The 23,420-nt window shown below is 46.0% G+C and overlaps 1 protein-coding gene across 1 annotated transcript in view; it reads right to left on the bottom strand.

Annotated features, from left to right (window-relative positions):
- Positions 1–3,159: 3,159 nt before the first annotated feature.
- Positions 3,160–23,420, bottom strand: part of LOC139277474 (tumor necrosis factor receptor superfamily member 11A-like) — a 161,227-nt gene continuing 140,966 nt past the window's right edge. Inside the window, exons 12-16 of the mRNA XM_070895973.1 lie at positions 21,709–21,802; positions 13,162–13,223; positions 12,339–12,437; positions 10,202–10,239; positions 3,160–9,339 (exon numbers count right to left, since the gene is read on the bottom strand). Of these exons, the coding sequence (XP_070752074.1) occupies positions 9,073–9,339; positions 10,202–10,239; positions 12,339–12,437; positions 13,162–13,223; positions 21,709–21,802 (560 nt within the window). The 3' untranslated portion in view covers positions 3,160–9,072. The remainder of the gene's footprint in view (positions 9,340–10,201; positions 10,240–12,338; positions 12,438–13,161; positions 13,224–21,708; positions 21,803–23,420) is intronic.

Genomic DNA, 23,420 nt, shown 5'->3' with positions numbered 1-23,420 from the left:
TATTGAATATTGAATATATTCAAATCACAGATAGATAGATTTTTAACCAATAAGGGAATTAAGGGTTATGGGGAGCGGGCGGGTAAGTGGAGCTGAGTCCACGGCCAGATCAGCCGTGATCTTGTTGGGTGGCGGAGCAGGCTTGAGGGGCTAGATGGCCTAGTCCTGTTCCTAATTCTTATGTTCTTATGAATGTTGGGGAAGTCCAGAACCAGGGGTCACAGTCTAAGGATAAGGGGTAAGCCATTTAGGACCGAGATGAGGAGAAACTTCTTCACCCAGAGAGTGGTGAACCTGTGGAATTCTCTACCACAGAAGGTTGTTGAGGCCAATTCACTAAATATATTCAAAAAGGAGTTAGATGTAGTCCTTACTACTAGGGGGATCAAGGGGTATGGTGAGAAAGTAGGAATGGGGTACTGAAGTTGCATGTTCAGCCATGAACTCATTGAATGGCGGTGCAGGCTCGAAGGGCCGAATGGCCTACTCCTGCACCTATTTTCTATGTTTCTATGTTTCTATGAATACAAAGGGTAACCAATCTGTGAGCTGATCTTCGTACCATTGTTGGTGGAAAGTTTTAGGGCGCTGTTTTACAGGAGCAGGATCATTGTGCCATGGGAGGCACATTGCGTCGTGAAATCTATACTGTAGCGGGCTGTAATTTTCGGCCCCTACGGGCGCGTACAAGGTGCACTCGTGTCTGTAGGGGCCTGCACAGTGCAGGCACTACAACCCGAAACTTGCGATGTGTCAAGAATCCTCTGGTACGTATCTCTCAGAAATGGACATTTGCTGGCGGAGAGTTGGGCTATTTGTCCAGGGAATGTCTGTGAAATTCTTATACCTGGTAAAAGTCTGGCATAAGCCCTGCTTTTACCAGCTTAAGCGTTTAAAAAAAATGCTAGCAATAATTTATCCATTTAAAAACCTGTGAAAAATAAAGTAAGTTTATTTTTAGCTCTTTTAAAACGTACATTTATTTTTCAAAGAATTAAATTTGTGTTTTAAATATTTAATTAAAAATGTTATTTTGATTAATTCTAAATATGTGATGGGTTTTTTATTTGATGTCTAGATGTATTTTTGGAGGGTTTCCCATTCATACTTATGGGGCTTCTGTACATACAGAATGACCATGATTGGGGATTCCCTCGTTTTAGTGGTTGGGCCGGCCCACATGATCCCAGGGGTGCTGGCGAATCGCGTGCGCCCGAGGGTAATCGTAGAGCCCCAGGACCGTGGATCTCCATACCCCCACCCCCAGACCACCAGGTACGCGGGTGTTTTATTTGCGGATCGGAGGCATTTCCCTGCGGAAAGCCTCCCATCGCAGGTTCAGGGCCAGTATTTTGTTGCCAAGGCGAGTCTAAATAGGCTGAGGTTTCACTGTTGTTTGGTTAGGGAATTTTGCAGATAGGTTTCCGGCTACAGGTCAAAAGCAGTTGAGTGATTGGATTGCTTTCTCTTGGCTCAGGGTCCATCAGAATGTAATTGTTGTTTGATTAGGGAACTTTGCGGTTACATTTTTGGCCTTTTACCTCATCGAGTTTCCTCATGCTCACTGCCAAAGACCATAAACTTAAGTGAGCTATTGATTAGATGAACCAGACTGTGCCTTTACATACCCAGTATCTGGGTAGTTGTAGCAAGCCCAGTATCCAACATAAATCCTCGCCAGCGGTGTCAACTAACTGATGTATCGCATGCCCACACATGGGGGTCATTTTAACCTAGCTCTCCAGGTGAGAATCCCACAGGATCAGGTGGAATGCCAGTTCTTAAACCTGCCTAATATTACTCGCCACTGACTGCATTGGGACTTGAGCACATAAATCTAGGCCGACACTCTGTAGAAACATAGAAAATAGGTGCAGGAGCATGCCATTCGGCCCTTCGAGCCTGCACCGCCATTCAACATGATCATGGCTGATCATTCAACCTCAGTATCCCACCCCAGCCTTCTCCACATACCCCCTGATCCCTTTAGCTGTAAGGGCCACATCTAACTCCCTTTTGAATATATCCAACAAACTTGACTCAACAGCTTTCTGTGGCAGAGAATTCCACAGGTTCACAACTCTCTGGGTGAAAAAGTTTCTCCTCATCTCGGTCCTATATGGCTTACCCAGTACAGTACTGAGGGAGTGTTGCACTGTTGGAGGCGCCGTTAAACCGAGGCCCTATCTGCCCTCTCAGGTGGATGTAAAAGATCCCAGGACACTATTTCAAAGAAGAGCAGGGGAGTTATCCCCGGTGTCCTGGCCAATATTTATCCCTCAATCAACATAATAAAAAACAGATTATTTGGTCATCATCACATTGCTGTTTGTGGGAGCTTGCTGTGCGCAAATTGGCTGCCGCGTTTCCCACATTACAAGTGACTACACTCCAAAAATACTTCATTGGCTGTAAAGTGCTTTGAGATGTTCGGTGGTCATGAAAGATGCTATATAAATGAAAGTCTTTCTTTGCATTGGAGGGTGAAATCAGACAGAGTGTAAAACCAATACCGCACCCGATTACGTAGGTTCAGTTAAAATTGCTCCCATTAACTTAACTTTGGAAAGAAGTAGAATAAACATTTGATCAGACCACAGGTTAGTATATAAAATACCCAAAAAATGTATTAACAATATAAATAGATCAGTGAACAGTGGCAAAGATAAACAGCTAATTCACAGCAGTTACAGGCACGTATCTCAATGGAATAGAATATTTTGTTTTCAAATAGTCATGCCTTCTGCATTAAAACATCAACGTAAAAATAATAAAAATAAATTAAGTTCCGTGACTGTAACCTTACATGGCAACATGGTGTGAACTTTCTCCGGAGTCTTGTGATTATATCTATCTCCGTGATTGTTTCAGGAGGACTTTTAAAATCCTCCGACGATTGATTGTAACGAAAGAAACTGAAGATTCATCTCTTGCATTGAAATCGAGCTGCCCACCAAACATATATTTAAAAAGACACAGGTTTGAATTGGATGGTTAGCCCCATTCCTGGGCATAAATTAATCAGTTTTAAACACCTGGGAGAAGCTTTGAGGCATTTCTCTCATCGGCGCACAACGCCCACCTAATAATTACCGGAATAATCAAACGGTCTGTTATTGGTAACAGCACTTTGAAAACATTGAACACAGGAAGCCAACAAATAGGGTTGCCATTTAATGTATTTACATGTATCCGTCACCATGATGGCCATCGTGGACATAATCAATTGTTCTGGGACTATTGTCGTCAAATAAACTGTACCAATTTGTATAAACAACCTAGTTTTAACTGTCCATATGACAATGCAGCTAATAACATAATACTTCATAGAGAAAAAATGTTTCATTTTCATCATAGATTCACTGTATTGTAATGGCAGGAATGTTATCATATAATGCAGAAATATCATTCTGCTGCTGAGGTGAAGCTGTGGAAGGGAAGAAGGAAGGAAAGCAGGAAAGAAAGGAGAAAAGAAGCCAAGAAATTGCATTTATATAGCGCCTTTCACAACCTCAGGATGTCTCAAAGCGCTTTACAGCAAATTAAGTACTTTTGAAGTGTAGTCACTGTTGTAATGTGGGAAACGTTGTAGCCAATTTGGGCAAAGCAAGCTCCCAAAAACAGCAATGAGATAATGACCCGATAATCTGCCTGTCTCTCCCTCACTCTGTCTGTCTCTCTGTCTCGCATGTGGATAGGTTTTGAGGTGGAAAGGTAATGGGTCACTGAAGTAGCGAAAGGAGTAGATGGGAGCAGGAGGGGAACATGGACCAGGAACACTGGAGGAGGCAGGTGTGCACGAGACTGTGAAGGAGGCTTGGGAAAGGACAACATGGGGAACAAACAAGGATGTTACAGCAGCACAGGGAATATGACTCCAAGTGAACTGGCACAGGGAAGTAAAAGGAAAAAATGGGAGGTACACAACAATGGGAGGGTTTAGCATGACATGAAATGCAGCCAATAGGGACGGACCCAAGCAGCCCCACCCCAGTATCGGCATCGTTTAAGTTGAATTTATTTTACAGGTCGTGCATGCTTGGTTAACAGCTGCTCAATTGCAATAAGGAATATAGGAACAGGAGGAGACCATTTAGCCCCCCGAGCCTGTTCCGCCATTTAATGAGACCATGGCTGATCTGTGACCTAACTCCATCTACCCGTCTTTGCCCCATGTCCCTTAATACCCAAGGCCAAGCACATTGGGGAGAAATGAGCTAGAAAGACCTGAAAAAAAACAATCCAAGATACTGCCAGAAATCAAGCCCTGAGCTTGGAAAATAGCAATAGGCCTCAGACAAAAATTAGAAATTAAGAGGCTTGATAGCTAAAACATTAAATATATAAACAAATTGCAAACAAGATAATGGTGAAGTATTTAATTAAAATTTGTGTTACGATATAAAAAAGTTATAATTCTCTTCTGAAGTTACTGAAAAACAGTATGACGGCCAAAAGGATTGTTGGGTAAAGAATCGTGAAAGGAAGCACTTCTAATTTATATAACAACTTCTCGCGTCCTCGGGTCACCCCAGGTGCGTTTCGGCCACTACCTCACTTTTGAAGTGCAGTGACTGTGGCTCGGTGGGTAAATAGGGCAGCCAATTTGTGCATAGCAGGGTCCAAGGAACAGCAAATGACCTACTTTTGGTGCTTGGGGATGGGAGGAAGTTTGACCAGTACCCATTCTTTTTATAGTGCCGTGGGACCTTACACATCCAGCCTGGCAGATAGACAAGGTCCCATTTGAGAGGCGGCATCTCCGACAATACGGCACTGCACCGAGGTGTCAGCCTGGATTATATTTGCAAGTCCACAGCGGGGCTTGAACCGACAACATTCTGACTTGGGTAAAAGTACAACCAGCTGAGCCACGGTGACATGTTGAGTGATTTGATTGGCTCAGCTTCTGCCTTCCTTTAATTGGTAGATTTCTCCTCGCTACAGGGTTCTGATTTGTTGCTCTTTTTTTACAAATAAGAGATTTGAGCCAATCAAGAAGTACGGCTAGCATTCAGGGTGATTAAAGCGATAGGTCAGCACTTGATAGCATCCCAGTGTGACCCGTAAATCAACCCCAGCACTCATTAAGAATCTGGAGCACTTACACCTTGTATTCTTTAAGGGCCATGCACCTACACTTCAGCAGCAGAATTATAATTGTACACTACCTGCCATAATGTTCCTGTCCTTATTAAACAGCTCATCCTGTAAACAGCAGTCCAGGATATCTACCTTTAATATACATAAATTCATGCTTCTAACACACAAATATCACACTCCATCTATCACACTCTTGATACAAATGGAAAATAATCTTGGAAATATAAAATGAAATGAAAGCCAATTGTTGAGCTGCAGCTTGAAATGTACAAGTCGCTGCATTTACCTGGATCTGTCTATTTACAGCGGTGGTCTTAAAGCGACAGGCCAGGTTAGCAGCGAAACGTCACCACCATCCTTCAAAATGCTACAAGAAATCCACTAGTGTTATTATATAACGACTGACATCACACCACTCGAATCATTCAAAACTCCCTACGGTCAAATAAGAACATACGAAATAGGAGCAGGAGTAGGCCATACGGGCCCTCGAGCCTGCTCTGCCATTTAATGAGATCATGGCTGATCTTCGACCTCAACACTTTCCCATCCTATCCCCATATCCCTTGATTCCCTGCATGCCCAAACATCTGTCAATCTCAGTCTTGAATATACTCAAAGATTGAGCATTCACAACCCTCTGAGGTAGAGAACTCCAAAATTTCACAACCTTCATCTTAGTGCTAAATGGCCGACTCCATATCCCAAGACCATGACCCCTAGTTCTAGATTCTCCAGCCAGGGAGAACAGCCTCTCAGCTTCTAACCTGTCAAGCTCTCTAAGAATCTTCTATCACCTCATTCTTCTAAATTCCAGAAAAAATGGGCCCATTCTATTCAATCTCTCCTCATAGGGCAGCCTAAGAACCAGTCTGGTGAACCCTAATTGTACCACCTCCAAGGCAAGTATATCCTTCCTTAGGTAAGGAGACCAAAACTGTGCACAGTACTCCAGGTGTGGTCTCACCAGGGCCCTGTACAATTGCAGCAAGACTTCCTTACTCTTATACTCCAACCCCATTGTAATAAAGGCCAACATACCATTTGCTTTCATAATTGCCTGCTGTATCTGCATGTTAACGTTGTGATTCGTGTAAAAGGACACCCAAATCCCTCTGCAAGCTAGTCTCTCACCTTTTAAAAAATATTCTGCTTTTCCAATTCTTCCTAGTTGGTTCCTCGAATATTGTTCTAGAAAACTATCTCCAATGCATTCCATGAACTCATGCTCCAAGTTCCTTTAGCCCATTTGGTTTGCCCAGTCAATAAGAAGATTAAAGTTCTCCAGAATGATTGCATTACCCTTGTTACATGCTCCTTTAATTTCCTGATTTACACTCTGTCCAATACTATGATTACTGTTAAGGGGCCTGTAAACTATTCCCACCAATGTTTTCTGCCCTTTGTTATTTCCTAGCTCCACCCATACTGATTCTACATCCTAATTTTCCAGGATAAGACCTTTTCTTCCGACCACCTTTATTATCAGGGCTACCCCATCTCCTTGTCCATTTTGACCATCTTTTCTCAAAGTCACATACTCTGGATTATTTATTATTTAGTTCCCAACCTTGGTCACTCTGCAACTCTAGCAATGGCTTCTAGGTCAAACCCATTTATATCCATTTATTCCATTAATTCATCAATAATTCAGATATAGCGCCTTTAATTTTAAGTTTTTACTATTTTTCCCTGCTGTGGCCTTAGTCGGTAATGCCCTATTACCGTTATTAAACTCTCTGTCCCTTCCTGACACAACCTGCTTGCTTTTACCCAAATCGCCACTCTGCTCTACAAACTTGACTTTTCTCTTCAGACATAAACTTACTCTTACCTGAACCCTCCCTTTAGTTTAAAGCCCTATCCACTGCTCTAGTTATTTGATTCACCAGGACACTGGTCCCAGCCCGGCTTAAGTGGAGTCCCTCCCAATGGCACAGCTCCCTCGTTCCCCAATACTGGTGCCAGTGCCCCATGAATTGAAACCCCTTCCTCCCAAACCACTCTTTCAGCCACGCATTTAAACTTCTAATCTGTTTTTCGCTATGCCAATTTGCACGTGGTTCAGATAACAATCCAGAGATTCTGCTTTTTCATTTGTGCCCTTGTTCCTAGCTCTACCTATGTCGTATGTTCCTACGTGGACCATGACAACTGGATCCTCTCCCTCCAAGTTCTTCTCCAGCCGCGAAGAGCTGTCTTTAACCCTGGCACCAGGCAGGCAACACAGCCTTTGGGATTCCCGGTCACGGCTGCAGAGAACAGTATCTATCCCCTGACTATACTGTCCCCTACCACTACAACACTCCTTTTCGTTCCCCCACTTGAATGGCCTTCTGTACTACGGTACCATGGTCTATTTGCCAATCCAACTTGCGGTCTTTATTCTCATCCACTGGTAAGTACCTTACACCTGTTGCATCCAAGGTCCCCTTACCTGCCTGACTTGCAGTCACATCCTCTCGACTCTGACCACTAAACAAATCTAAACCACTCCCTAACCTAAGAGGTGTGACTGCCTCCTGGGTCAAAAAGTCCAGGTAACTCTCCCCTTCCCTGATGTATCACAATGTCTGCACCTCGGACTCCAGCTCAACAACTCGGAGCTGAAGTTCCTGGAGTTGCAGACACTTGCTGCAGATGTGGTTGCCTGGGATCGTGGTGCTCTCCACAAACTCCCACATGCTGCAGATGCGGGACACCACCTACACTGCCATCTCTAACCTTGTTTTGTATATTTAATTGATTAAAATTTCATGTGAGTAATTCACTTGGTTTATTTTTTTTAAACTAATTGATTTAACTAGTTTCAATTATTAATTTAATAACGTGTTAATTATAGGTTCTTAGTTTTAAATACTTACTGCCTTGAGCTTACACAAACCACTACAAGTGTTAAAGGCAAACACGAGCACCGAATTCCCCCCGTCACCAAATCCTCAACTTCCCACTCGGTTTACCATGCACTCTGTTCACATTCACCTGCAGTGAGTCAATTGCATAATTAAAGGCACTTACTGTTAATGTCATAAACTCTGACTGATTAACGCAATGATCTTTGTTGTCTCAATAACGTAACAAACGTAACATGTTGTCGTTGTGAAATAAGAGATAGGTCAGCTGGGGACTGGTGCTGCATCTACTCGGGTAGGTGTGAGCTTATAAGTTGGTTTCAGGTAGCTTTACAAAGAACGGTTGTCAAGCTAGGATGGTTCTATTGCCATCTGAAACCTGAATTGGAATTATGTTCGTCATCCTTCCCATCAATGTTTTTCTCCCTTTCTCTCCTGAAAGAGCCAGTTTTTGCTGGGATACAGCGCCATTAGGCAAAGTCTCTCTGGTGCCCCCGCGGGCAATCCCTCTGGTGCCCCAGCGATCCGACAAGCACTGGCAGAACCTGCCAGCGCCTCGAGCAAGTGTCCATTTTTTGGGCATGACTCAGGCAGTACGTGTTGGGAAGTCGCTGCACTATATGATGAGCGAGCCCAAACATATCTCCCACCCACATAAACTCAATTTCCAGAGGGGAGGGGGGGGGTCACTGGGCATCGATCAGCCCTGGGAAACCCCCTCCCATTGCCACCAGTATGCTTCTGCATCAACCTCAACCAATTTCAGAAAAAACACAGTGCCACGCTTTATACAAGATTCACCAGCCATGCACGTGTGCTCGGCACTAAGGATTTTACACAGGAACCACAAATGTCTGTTGACCTGTCTGTATAAAAGAGTGACCAACCTGTAGAGTGTTTGGGCACCCTCTGGTGTACCATTCTGATGAATAACGCCGCTGGTGGATTATACTGCGTGGAGCTCAATGGTTGCAAGAATTTAGAAATAATAAATGGGGCACACAATAAAACAGTTTTACAGTATTCGGCATTGAAGCAAATTCCATAGGATTCCAAGGGAACTCTTTGAATCCTGGAGGAATTTGTTTCGGCTAGCTTCTCGCGATAATGTCCTTGCTCAGACCGAGCATTCCCTTCCTGCGTTCCCATTAGTGCCATGTCCAGAGACGCAGTTGTCCCCCTCGATCGGGGTGCCAGGCTGGGCTGGCTGGTCCTGCTGCTCCTCCTCGGAGGGGTGGCTGTCCTTGCCCACTTCCTGGACCCCTCTGCACAGGCTCTCGATCTCTCCGTTCTCCACCAGTGCGACCTGCACCGGATTTAGCAGCCCATCTTCCGGGGCGGCCTTCTCAGGGTCCTCCTTCTTCTGTTCCCTTCGTCTGTTCCACTAAAAGGAAAACACACACACAAAAGGCCGTGTCCACATGAGACGGATCACATAGTTTACCTCCCAATCTGTCTCTTGCTGCCGGTGGGATCTGCCATGTAAGGATTGCAGATAGATCTCACAACACCATCGGCAACAGGCAAGCAGCTGTGTAACGTTCCAGTCCAGCTGTATATTGACGTCGCATTCCTGACTGTGGCACATGCCTCAGTGGTTGGGAATGCCCCGGGCACGCGGGGATTATTGGAACCCACGATGGTGGGGAATGACCCGGACACGCCTGGATTGCTGGAACCGCGATGGTTGGGAATGTTCAGGACAGGCCAGGATTTTAGAACCCACGATGGCTCAGTGTTCCGGACAAGCCGGGATTGTTGGAACCCACGATGGTTGGGAATGACCCGGACATGCTGGGATTGCTGGAACCGCGATGGTTGGGAATGTTCCGGACAGGCCAGGATTGTTATAAGCCACGATGGCTCGGTGCCCCGGACAAGCCGGGATTGTTGGAACCTGTGGTGATTGGGAATGTTCGGAACAGGCCAGGATTGTTGGGAATGTTCTGAACAGGCCGGGATTGTTGGGAATGTTCTGAACAGGCCGGGATTGTTGGGAATGTTCTGAACAGGCCGGGATTGTTGGGAATGCCCTGGGCAGACTGGGATTGTTGGGACCCGCGATGGCTCGGTCCCGGACAGGCTGGGGAGGTTGAACACTCGGAATGCCCACAGCAAAAACATGCATTGCTGCTCCAGCTCAGCTGTGTCCCGGGGCACCCAGGGACCAGTACACAGTGCCAGTGGGAGCACCATCTCGCTGTTGGCCAGTAATGGGTTCCACAGAAACAGCTTAAAATACTGACCAGTTTCTGCAAGCCGTCCATCGCCTGATCCAGGAAACCTGCAGAGAGAGACACGCCTGTTATTGGAATATGGATATCCTCATACCTCACCGACTCACTTGAACTCTTTTCCTCATCAACTCAGTAAAGGTTTTAAATATTCTGATTCTATGCTCTTGTTCTGGATTCCACTGCCAGAGGTAAATGTGGCTCCTCTGTTCCCAGCAAAATTATCTTTGCTCAGATCACCCCTTAATCTCCAGGCAAAATGTACCCAGTCTCTCATCACAGCTCAGTCCCTTCGTCCCAGGTAATGTCCTGAAGTATTCTCTCTGGCTGTTCTCTCTCTCTCTCCCATGTCAGGTATATTCTTTCAAGGGTGGAGCAGCCAAAGTTAACTGAACAGAATAGTCTGGGTGCGATTACAGGAGCACTTCCCTCGCTTTTATGTGCTGGAGACATCTCGTACCGAGGCCAAGTATCCCGGTAGCCTTTCCGATCACTCTCTGCAGCTGAGAAGAACTACCTTACACTGCCTTATGTACGGGACTGTTAAATCCCATTCTTCATCGAACTTCCTCCCCTGTGAAACACCCTGGGATGTTTTACTACATTAAAGGCGCTATATAAATGCAAGTCATTGTTGTTGATGATGAGTGGGCTCGGAAGACGTAGCGTAATTGAACCTGGGCATACAGACCTAAGGTTCTTAATGAAATAGAAATAGACATTACAATATAAACATATTCCATTCCTGTTGAAAGTCATAACTTCTGCCTTTAGTTTTACATCACACTTTGGGGGTCATTTTAACCTGGCCTGCTTCTACTTTCCATAATCGGGCGAGGTGAACTAAGGGGCAGCTGATCCGATCCCGCCAGTTTACCACTGGGCGCATTAGGTTAAAATTACATCCCTGCCCCCCCGTCTTGATTTGATATTTTGTGTTATTAAAACTTAACCCAATTTGGGAGACAGAGCAGCTAGTTGGAAGAGAGGGGTTTCCCTGCAGTGTAGAGGGAGGAGCTGGGACACAAAAATGAGGCGCCACAGCACCACTACTGGTGGGAGGGTGTCACTACAGCATGACAAGTATACATAGACCGTTTCCATTACAGGTGCAGCATCCAGAATCCGGAACCCTCGGACCGAGGCCATTTTTCCGGACTTCGGATCGTCTTTCTGACGTCGCAAATCCGGAAACACCTGAGCCCAGGTTTGGGTATTTCCGGATTTCGGAACGTCAGAAAGGGGGGTTGCCACCGAGGAGCTGTTCAGGCCACCGGCTCCGTCGAGGTGGAGCTGTTCAGGCGGGGCCCCACCATGGAGTTGCTGTTCAGGCTGGGCTCCACCATGGAGGAGCTGTTCGGGTTGGGGTCCCACCATGGAGGAGCTGTTCGGGCGGGACCCCACCATGGAGGAGCTGTTCGGGCAGGGCCCCACCATGGAGGAGCTGTTCGGGCGGGGCCCCACCATGGAGGAGCTGTTCGGGCGGGGCCCCACCATGGAGGAGCTGTTCGGGCCAGCAGGCCCCATCGCAGAGGTGGTGTTGGGGCGGGCCGGTGAGGAGGCCCCGAGGTAAGGGCAGCGGTGGCAAGGCGGGTACGGATTCCGGAACATTTTACAGACTCCGGACGACCCTGCCACCAATCGGTCCGGAGTCTGGATTCCGGAACTCCGGATTTTGGACACTGCACCTGTACAAACATAGGAATTCATGATGGAAGAAGTTGGCACAAAATTGTGATAAAAACAATGATAACAGGAACTGCGGTTTTGCAGACAGGAACTGCATACAGGCATAAGTGTTTTCATAAATGAAAGATAGATTATATTACCAGGATCAGGCCTTGATTTTATAACTAATGGAAATTCACTGAAAATCATAATAACTGATGACTCTACATTATGAGACAGTGAACTATATAGACAGGCTTTTAAATTAATACCAACTTTAGTGTCTTTTTTTTTTTAAAGTAATTTTCAGATTTCTGTCTCCAAATCCAGACTGTCCAGTCCAAAGAATGGTAAAGCTAGTTAACCGATTGGCTAAACAAAAACAGTGTAAACTGCAACCCCGGCTTTAGTTAAATGCCCAGGTCAGCAGGTCCCATTATAAAGCACCATATCACTATAATGGTCAGTATTGAAGACTCACCCATCCTGCTGCTGATAAATAAAACTATTAAGATGATAAGTAGCACAGTCAAACAGGCGACTGCAGCATTCAAAGGTCCATTGTCATGTAACGGAACACCTGAAATGAAAGACCAACGTTTATTAATCTGATCCTGAACTGGATATTGAGCCACAACACAATGTTTGCCATTGACCAGAAACTCAACTGGACCAGCCACATGAATGCCATGGTTACTGGAGCAGGACTACTGCCCATCCCCTTGGTGCCCATGGAGAAGCCGTCTTCTTACACCGCTGCAGTCCATGCGGTGAAGGTACTCCCACAGTGCTGATAGCTGAGGAGGTCCAGGATCTTGACACAGCGACGATGAAGAAATGTGATACACATCCAAGTCAGGATGGTGTGTGACTTGGAGGAGAAGTTGGAGGTGATGGTGCTTCCATACACCTGCTGCCCTTGTCCTTCTAGTGGTGAAGGTCGTGGGTTTTGGAGGTGCTGCCGAAGAAGCCTTGGCGAGTTGTTGTAGATGGTACACACTGCAGCCATGGTGCGATCCTTATCCGATCCTTCTCAAATCAACATTAGCAACCACGTTTCAGAGTGTGCGCCAAGAGTCAACTCCACAACCAGACAGGGGAGCACTGTTTCCTGATCTCCGACACACCGCCTGCTCAGTTCGGCCAGTGGCTCGGCAAGCGGGGGGGTCAGAACCCCCCCACCCCCCCCATCTGTTTAAAGATCCCACGCACAACACTTTTAAACAACAATTTTTTTAAATATATAAATTGAGAGATTCCACATCATCCAGGGTAACAATGTGCCCGCGGTGGGGAGTACTCACTGCACACAACGTCGGTCTGTGCACTGCCAGCCGTCGCTTCCATCAGCCCAAGTGCTGCACAGCTGGAAAGGAACAAAGGGCCATCAGAACCAACAGAAACAATCCAGCTTCCTCATCCGCACTCACCGAGAGTTCCGAACATAAGAAATAGGAGCAGGAGTAGACCACACGGCCCCTCGAGCCTGCTCCGTCATTCAATACGATCATGGCTGATCTGATCATGGACTCAGCTCCACTTCCCCTTAATCCCTTATTGGTTAAGAAATTGTCTATCTCGGTCTTAAATTTATTCAATGTCCCAGCTTCTACAGCTCTCTGAGGCAGCGAATTCCACAGATTTACAACCCTCAGAGAAGAAATTTCTCCTCGTATCAGTTTTAAATGGGCGGCCCCTTATTCTAAGATCATGCCCTCTAGTTCTAGTCTCCCCTATCAGTGGAAACATTCTCTCTGCATCCACCTTGTCAAGCCTGCTCATAATCTATACGTTTTGATAAGATCACCTCTCATTCTTCTGAATTCCAATAGATAGAGGCCCAACCTACTCAACCTTTCCTCATAAGTCAACCCCCTCATCGGCTCAGGCCACGAAGGCCCCAGGATCAATCCCTGGTCCGTGCTTTCACTGGTCTTTGACTAAGATGGAGGTAACATAAGAATTAGGAGCAGCTTGGCCCCTCGAGCAATTCCCGGCATTCAATATGAACCTGGCTGATCCACACCCTTAAAGCCACTTTCCCGCCCAATTCCCATATCTCTTGATTAGAGTACAAAAAGCTATCGACCTCAGTCTTGAATATACTCAACGACTGAGCATCTACAGCCCTCTGGGATAGAGAATTCCAAAGATTCACAACCCGCTGAGTGAAGAAATTTCTCTTCATCTCAGCCCTAAATGGCCGACACCTGGCCTCAGCACCAGGGCTCCTGCTCCTGATCACTAGCGAGTGATCCGCTAGGAATGCGCAGGGATCAGGCGAGGATTGGGTCTGGATCAGGCTTGTCTTTTCACCTTCCTTCTCCTCTCTCTCTCTCTCTCTCGCTCGCTCTCGGGCACCGACTATCCCAAGTGTGATGTTCCACAGGTGACAACAGCTCTCCAGCACCTCACCCGAGTGCCCATCCTTCATGTGTTGGCCAGCTGTTCCACTGTGGGGACTTCACGGCCAAACCCGATCTTGTTCTCACCCAACACCCTGCACATAAGCACTTTCGAGCGCAGGTCACTGGTTGGCCATCAGGAGCAGGGGCCCCAGGTGACTAGCCCAGGGACACGGAGCTCAGGTAACTCAACACAAAACAACGGATCAAACTCAGAACCTTACTGCTCCCTATACCCATGTACCACACCTATTTGTCATTTACCAGCTGAGCCAATGGGGAGGTGGTCGGGATCTCAGCCACGTTACTAGCTTTCACCCCACAGAATCAATTCTCGATATTATATTGTCAGTTAGGACTTACATAAGAAATAGAAGCAGGAGTAGGCCATTTGGCTCCTCGAGCCTGCTCTGCCATTCAATACGATCATGGCTAATCTGATCATGGACTCAGCTCACTCCACTCCACATAACCCTTTACTCCTTTATCGCTCAAAAATCTGTCTATCTCCGCCTTAAATATATTCAATGACCCAGCCTCCACGACTCTCTGGGGCAGAAAATTCCACAGATTTACAATCCTCCGAGAGAAGAAATTTCTCCTCATCTCAGTTTTAAATGGTCGGCCCCTTATTAGACTATGCCACCTAGTTTTAGTTTCCCCTATGAGTGGAAATATTCTCTCTGCATCCACCTTGTTGAGCCTCCTCATTATCTTATATGTTTCGATAAGATCACCTCTCATTCTTCTGAACTCCAATATAGGTCTTACCTACTCAACCTTTTTACTTTTGTTCAAGTAGCAACGGTAGATGTAAGCTTGTTGTATCCAAAGATCTAGAATGTATTAATAATCTTACACCTACATACACACATGGTCTATAAAACCTTGATTCCTGTCGCTTTTGCACCAACTTTTTCCATGATAAATTCCTCAGTCCACTTTTATAATGGAAACTGCCCATGTAAACGCATCACACTGTAATTACACCCTCCCTCCAGTAGGGGGTGCTGTAGGGCCTCAGCTCCCAGCTCCTCAGTCTTCACTGCAGAGAAGCTCCAGTACACCAACCAACTCTGCTTCTCTACTTCCCAAACTGCCATGAGGTTTGATTTTAAGGACAGAATATATCACTTTAAAATGGGAACTGACGTGTGTCTGTACATCCTGATCCTATTACCCCCTGCTTTCTAACCCTGGCTCACCCAAAGACGACACTGAATCTTGACCCATCATGATGCAATGCCGCGGAAGATCGACTAGAGACCCTGGGTTTGTAAACTGCACTCTCAAAAACATACATTCCCATTTATAGTTTCTGAAGTTTTGGTATATTTTGATTGCATGGTAGTTGTGGGAGGAATTCATCAAGTTATCCAGGTTTCTTAGCATGACATTGCTTGCAATGGGTTCAATGCTGGTCAAGGTTGTGCCGGTTAAGGTTGTCATGCTTTGTGACTGGTGAGTGGTTTGCGGGGCGGGGGGGGGGGGGGGGGGGAGTGTGGGAAGGGGGTGCAGTTTGTCCTGAGTTAGCCTCCGAGGATGAGACCCCCAGACTGCTGCTGTGACACTGAAGCAGCAATACCACTATTGACCTGACAGTGGCAGCAGAGCACAGCTGCCATAAACTTAAGCTTCTTTTCAAAAAAATGCAATGAATTTAGCAAAGGTTCTGTATTTTCGTGGCCTGGTATATTTTGGTTCAGTGTTCTTGTAGATCTATGCACTGAGAATATTACAAGACCTCCACATTTGGCTCATTAAGGGTGGGCAGGGGAACACGCATGCAGTCGTTACAGGAAATCCTTGTTTCTCCAGATTTAAAGGGCTTTAACTCATTTAGTTTCTTTTAATTTAACAACCCGCAGTCCTGCAAGATTTTACAATATCATAGATGAAACACTCTCTGTGGGTAGGTATATTTGCGTTAATAAAAATACAACTTTTGCTGTTGCGCACACACACACACACACACACACACACACACACAGACACATACAGACATACTTACACATCATCATCATAGGCAGTCTCTCGAAACGAGGATGACTTGCTTCCACGCCAAAAAAGGGATAAGTTCACAGGTGTTCCAATGAAGGACCTAATATTCCAGGTCCTGAACTACATCTTGAAGGGTGGAAGATGCCTGTGTGTGGATTTTTTTTAACGTGGGGTGGCCGTTGCACACCAGCCACCACACGGGCTTGACAGAGCTAGGTCTTGGTCCAGTGGAAAGGACGACTGGAGACCTGCTCTCCTGCACGGACCTAGTGCGCACACATATCGCAGTGTGGGCTGGCCCGTGCTGCCCCTGGGCCCCTGGCCCCGAACTCACGCCTCCCCTGGGCCCCGATCACGTCCCTCCACAGTCTCTCGCCGCTCCTTCGCCCCGACCTCGCCGCTCCTGCTGTATCTGCACACGCTCCAATCACCGAGCTGGACCTTGATTACGTCACTCTTCGCTGCCGTCGCAGCAGGTGCTGCTCCCTGAAGTAGTAGTATGCCTCCACGCTGCTCCCGGGCCTCCGCACGTCGCTCCTTTTATGGAGCCCCGACCTGCCGCTGGTGTTCTCCCGCAGGTCGGGGCCTCCACGCTGCCTTTACACATACACATACACACACTCGTTTAAACATACAAGTACCCACACACACACACATTTAATCACACACACACATGCACACGTTTAAACATACAGGTACACATATGCATGCACACACACATGTTTAAACATACACATACATGCACACACACACTCAAGCGCACATATACACACATTCAGTTTAGATTAATGGCTGCCCAGCCCTGTAAGCCAAGAGCAATGGGCAGCAAACTGCCTGAAAAAAGAGCACTGTTTCAGAGTGAGTTAGCTTTAAATAATAACCAGTTATAAACAATGGCCCTGAAATTCCGGTTGACCTCTTCCTGCGGGCAAATGACCTAAAAACAGAAAAAAGATGCGCATTTACCTGTTGCTGCTGTGCCCGTCCGAACTTCCGAGCCCAAGGCCTCTGGTGACTGCACACACAACGCGTGCACGTGGGGACGTGCGCAGGCCGGGATCTGGAGACAGCAGTCAATCAGGTGTAGTATAGATTCTCATTCATAGTAATAGAAGTTCCATAAGTACAAAACTCCTATTACTATGAATGAGAAACCCCCCACAAACACCCAAAACACACAATAAAAAAATAGAAAATAAAGTACACATTTAACATTCATTTCAATTAAAGTGGTTATAAAAAAAAAGTTAGCCAACTTTTTAAAAAGGTTTTTCAATTAAGCCTTAAAATAAACTTACCATAGTTGGGAGGGTCTTTAAAAATAAAATGTGTTTTTACAACTTTATTTTTAATGTTTTTGTGTATTTTTAAACACTAGCGCCTGTAAAAGTAGGCGCAAGATTTTAAAGGACATTTGCAGGGCAAGATATATGTAAATATCGGAAATCTTACCCTGCAAGTGTCCTCGCTCCTGATCTACGGATGATCTGTCAAGCCAGAAACTTGACAGATCGGAAAAGCCGGTTTTCAGCACATGCGCATTGCACGCCAAAAAACGGCTTTTCCGATGCCTTCCCGGGTCTGCACACACTCCGTACGTACCCGGGACATCAGAATTTCAAGACCAATTTTATTATTTTGTAAAATAGCATCATAATTAGTGTTTCTCTTGTGTATATGGGGATGAACAGAGAGTGGATGTGTGTGTGTGAGTGTGTGTGTGTGTGTGTGTGTGTGTGTGTGTAAGGGTTGCAGTGGGTGGGTGTGTGTGTGTGTGTGTAAGAGGTACAAAGGGTGTTTATGTGGGTGTAACTACATTCAATTGAAATTTAAGAGAAGCTAGTCCTTTTACGGGATCAAAGTCCGTCCTAGGTTTGGTTCCCATTCAGCAGACTTGCCAGATGTGTTCTCCCCAGTAGAGGGAGCCAGTGCTGGAGATAAAACTCATTGGTTGGGTAGGCTCCTGGCAGAGATGGATGTGTCAGCAAATTTTAAAATGTGCTTCAACAAAGGAATAAATAGAGGGGTCCAAATCCTAGCCCTTCTCCAGTTCCAGACACAGCTGTAATCCCCATTATCCACCGCCACTTTCCAATCTGATGGTGGATTTGCAGAATCGACTCTCAATTCCCAGATGATACATTCTGCAGTCGAATATCCCAGACGGAAACCGTCAACACTCACTGGATATGGTGGTGTTTGTAGCCAGTTACCAGGGATACGCTGGGGTTTGTAGCCAGTTACCAGGGATAAGCTGGGGTTTGTAGCCAGTTACCAGGGATAGCCTGGGGTTTATAGTCAGATACCTGGGAGGATAAACTCATCCCCTTAGAAGGTTGCCAACTCTCCAGGATTGCCCTGGAGTCTCCAGGAATTAAAGATTAATTTCCTGAGCACTGCTGCAAGCAACCTGTGAGAAACATTATAGGGGCAATAAACAAAATTGTGTTTTTAAAAAAGATTTTTTGAACAATTTGATTATAAAAATGATCTAATATGAGAAAAAAAACAGCTGTTTGACTCACAGTCAAGAATCATCCAACTGAGTTGGTGTCTGTGAGGATGGGCATGTGACCGACCAGTGGCTGTTTGATTGGCCAGTGTTTGGAGGCCGGAGGTCATGTGATGAAACCTCCAAGAATATGTCCAACTGGAGTTGGCAACCCTAAATCCCAGGCATGGAAATACTGTGCAGATCATTAGGCCTCTATCTGTGCAACAATGGTAACCTCCAGTGAGGGAATCATAAAAATTTACAGCGTGGAAGGAGGCCATTTCGGCCCATCGTGTCCCTGCCGGCCGACCAACAGCTATCCAGCCTAATCCTACTTTCCAGCTCCTGGTCCATAGCTCTGGCCAGAAATAGCAGCGAACCCTGGGACTGGGAAAAATTTAGAACTCAGCAGAGGAGGACAAAGGGTTTGATTAGGGCAGGGAAAATAGAGTACGAAAGGAAGCTTGCAGGGAACATTAAGACAGACTGCAAAAGCTTTTATAGATATGTAAAGAGAAAAAGGTTAGTAAAGACAAACGTAGGTCCCCTGCAGTCAGAATCAGGGGAAGTCATAATGGGGAACAAAGAAATGGCAGACCAATTGAACAAGTACTTTGGTTCGGTATTCACTAAGGAGGACACAAACAACCTTCCGGATATAAAAGGGGTCAGAGGGTCTAGTAAGAAGGAGGGAAATCCTTATTAGTCTGGAAATTGTGTTGGGGAAATTGATGGGATTGAGGCCGATAAATCCCCAGGGCCTGATGGTCTGCATCCCAGAGTACTTAAAGAGGTGGCCTTGGAAATAGCGGATGCATTGACAGTCACTTTTCAACATTCCATAGACTCTGGATCAGTTCCTATGGAGTGGAGGGGAGCCAATGTAACCCACTTTTTAAAAAAGGAGGGAGAGAGAAAACAGAGAATTATAGACCAGTCAGCCTGACATCGGTAGTGGGTAAAATGAAGTCAATTATTAAGGATGTCATAGCAGCGCATTTGGAAAGAGGTGACATGATAGGTCCAAGTCAGCATGGATTTGTGAAAGGGAAATCATGCTCGACAAATCTTGTGGAATTTTTTGAGGATGTTTCCAGTAGAGTGGACAAGGGAGAACCAGTTGATGTGGTGTATTTGGACTTTCAGAAGACTTTCGACAAGGTCCCACACAAGAGATTAATGTGCAAAGTTAAAGCACATGGGGTTGGGGGTAGTGTGCTGACGTGGATTGAGAACTGGTTGGCAGACAGGAAGCAGGAGTAAATGGGTACTTTTCAGAATGGCAGGCAGTGACTAGTGGGATACTGCAAGCTTCTGTGCTGGGGCCCCAGCTGTTTACACTGTACATTAATGATTTAGACAAGGGGATTAAATGTAGTATCTCCAAATTTGCGGATGACACTAAGTTGGGTGGCATGTGAGCTACGAGGAGGATGCTATGAGGCTGCAGAGTGACTTGGATAGGTTAGGTGTGTGGGCAAATGCATGGCAGATGAAGTATAATGTGGATAAATGTGAGGTTATCCACTTTGGTGGTAAAAATGGAGACAGACTATTATCTGAATGGTGACAGATTAGGAAAAGGGAAGATGTAACAAGACCTGGGTGTCATGGTACATCAGTCATTGAAGGTTGGCATGCAGGTACAGCAGGCGGTTAAGAAAGCAAATGGCATGTTGGCCTTCATAGCGAGGGATTTGAGTACAGGGGCAGGGAGGTGTTACTACAGTTGTACAGGGCCTTGGTGAGGCCAAACCTGGAGTATTGTATACAGTTTTGGTCTCCAAACTTGAGGAAGGACATTCTTGCTATTGAAGGAGTGCAGCGAAGGTTCACCAGACTGATTCCCGGGATGGCGGTACTGACATATCAAGAAAGACTGGATCAACTGGGCTTGTATTCACTGGAGTTCAGAAGAATGAGAGGGGATCTCATAGAAATGTTTAAAATTCTGACGGGTTTAAGACAGGTTAGATGCAGGAAGAATGTTCACAATGTTGGGGAAGTCCAGAACCAGGGGTCACAGTCTAAGGATAAGGGGTAAGCCATTTAGGACCGAGATGAGGAGAAACTTCTTCACCCAGAGAGTGGTGAACCTGTGGAATTCTCTACCAAAGAAAGTTGTTGAGGCCAATTCACTAAATATATTCAAAAAGGAGTTGGATGAAGTCCTTACTACTAGGGGGATCAAGGGGTATGGCGAGAAAGCAGGAATGGGGTACTGAAGTTGCATGTTCAGCCATGAACTCATTGAATGGCGGTGCAGGCTCGAAGGGCCGAATGGCCTACTCCTGCACCTATTTTCTATGTTTCTATGTTACAGCATGTCAAGTGCATATCCAAGTACTTTTTAAATGTGGTGAGGCTTTCTGCCTCTACCACCCTTTCAGGCAGAGAGTTCCAGACCCTCACCACCACTGGGTGAAAAAATTTCCCCTCAAATCCCCTCTTAACCTCCCACCAATTACTTTAAATTCTATGGCTCCTGGTTGTTGACCCCTCTGCTTAGGGAAATAGGTCCTTCCTATCCACTCTATCTAGGCCCCTCATAATTTTATACACCTCAATCAGGTCTCCCCTGTTCCAGAGAAAACAGAACCAGCATCTCCAATCTTTCCTCATAGCTAAAATTCCCCAGTACAGGCAACATCCTCGTAAATCTCCTCTGTACCCTCTCTATTGCACTCACATCTTTCCTCTAATGTGGTGACCAGAACTGCACGCAGTACTCCAGCTGTGGCCTAACTAATGTTTTACATAGTTCAAGCATAAACCCCCCCCCACCCCCCGCGCCCCCCTGCTCTTGTATTCCATGCCTTGGCTAATAAAGGCATGTATCCCATATGCCTTCTTAAGGTAGCTGGACCATCAATCATGGCCTCTATCTCTTAGGAAACATTTTCTCCTTTGTGAAGCTCGGGTCCAGAGTTTAGGTGAATCTGGGTACTTACGCCGCCCATTTCATGCAGGGCTCTGTGGAAGATGTCACATTTGAATAGAATCCAACTTTACATTCCTCGCATATTGTTCCATTTTTTCGATCCCCTGCACAAGTGATTAAAGAAAATGACACCATTACAAATTCACCAGAAAACACCGTCAGATCTAACCCGTTGGTTTGTGATCTGAAGACTTCAAACTCTATCCTGGTCGTGATACGCTAAAGTACGCATGAAAAAAAAAAGCACAGGCATCAATAATCCAGCAAATCTTACAAATAATTCACAGAATCTTACAACTAATTCATAGAATCGCACGGCACAGGAGGCCTTTCGGCCCATAATGTTTGTGCCGGCTCTTTGAAAGAGCAATCCAATTAGTCCCATTCCCCTTGCTCTTTCCCCATGGCCTTGTGATGTTTATTTTCCTTTTCAATTTCCCTTTTGAAAGTTACTATTGAATCTGCTTCCACCACCCTTTCAGCCAGTACATTCCAGATCATAGCTTGCTGTGTAAACGGAGTTTTCCTCATCTCCCCTCTGGTTTTTTTTGCTAATTATCTTAAATCTGGTTACCAACCCTCCTTATCTTCTCTATTAATACCCAAAATAATTTATTTAAAAAATAATATCTGAAGTCTCACATTTGATACTGATGAAAAAAATGCACCAATTGCTCTCCTTTTATACAGAGGATTCCTGATTTGCAAGCTAGAATTTCCTAGCGGTAATCACACTTTAACGTCCTGGGCTATAGTGGGAACATATAGTGCATGATGTGGGCCTGCCTGCACCAACCCAGAAGGCCCCAGATTTGACTCGCAGATTATGCTGAGCGGCAACTGATATCAGTGCCCTGGGTTAGGAAGGTGGGCCGGTGGGGGAGGCCGGGGGGTGGCAGGGAGGGAACAGCCAAGAGTCCCAATCCTGATAACTATCCAATGGAATGATCGCTGGTGGAAAGCAGTTGTGTATTTATGTGGACGTCAGGTGAGGAAAAGACCAGGAGCGACTGTGGTGTTCCCCATGACCAAATAGCTTGCCAACAGCTAAGCTCACACTCGATCCTTTGGTACATCTGGCACCTGTACAACTGTACCACAGTAAGAGGCAGTGACCTCGGGAAAGGAGGGAGGACAGGAAGGGGTTAAATTCAGAATGAGGAAGAAACCATAATGGATGATATCATCATCATAGGCAGTCCCTTGGAATCGAGGAAAACTTGCTTCCACTCTTAAAATGAGTTCTTAGGTGGCTGAACAGTCCAATACGAGAGCCACAGTCCCTGTCACAGGTGGGACAGATAGTCGTTGAGGGAAGGGGTGGGTGGGGAGTCTGGTTTGCCGCACACTCTTTCCGCTGCCTGCACTTGGTTTCTGAATGCTCTCGGCGATGAGACTCGAGGTGCTCAGCCCCCTCTCAGATGCACTTCCTCCACTTAGGGCGGTCTTTGGCCAGGGACTCCCAAGTATCAGTGGGGATGTTGCACTTTATCAGGGAGGCTTTGAGGATGTCCTTGTAACGTTTCCTCTACCTTCATACTCTCAATCAAAACAACATGAAGAACAATCTTATTTTTGGATTTAATTACACACCGGATTGGACTCTTCAGCTCTGGGGCATAGGGGTGAAGATCTCCTCTCGTTGATGGGAGGGGGAGGCCAGATTATGCAGTGTGTGAAAAGGCCGTCCTTTTCACCTATGGGACCTGCTGTAAAATCCAC

The sequence above is a fragment of the Pristiophorus japonicus genome, chromosome 12 (assembly GCF_044704955.1).
Source record: "Pristiophorus japonicus isolate sPriJap1 chromosome 12, sPriJap1.hap1, whole genome shotgun sequence".
NCBI lineage: Eukaryota > Metazoa > Chordata > Chondrichthyes > Pristiophoridae > Pristiophorus > Pristiophorus japonicus.
The sequence above is the reverse complement of the archived record's forward strand: the minus strand, read 5'-3'. Positions and strand labels throughout refer to the sequence as shown.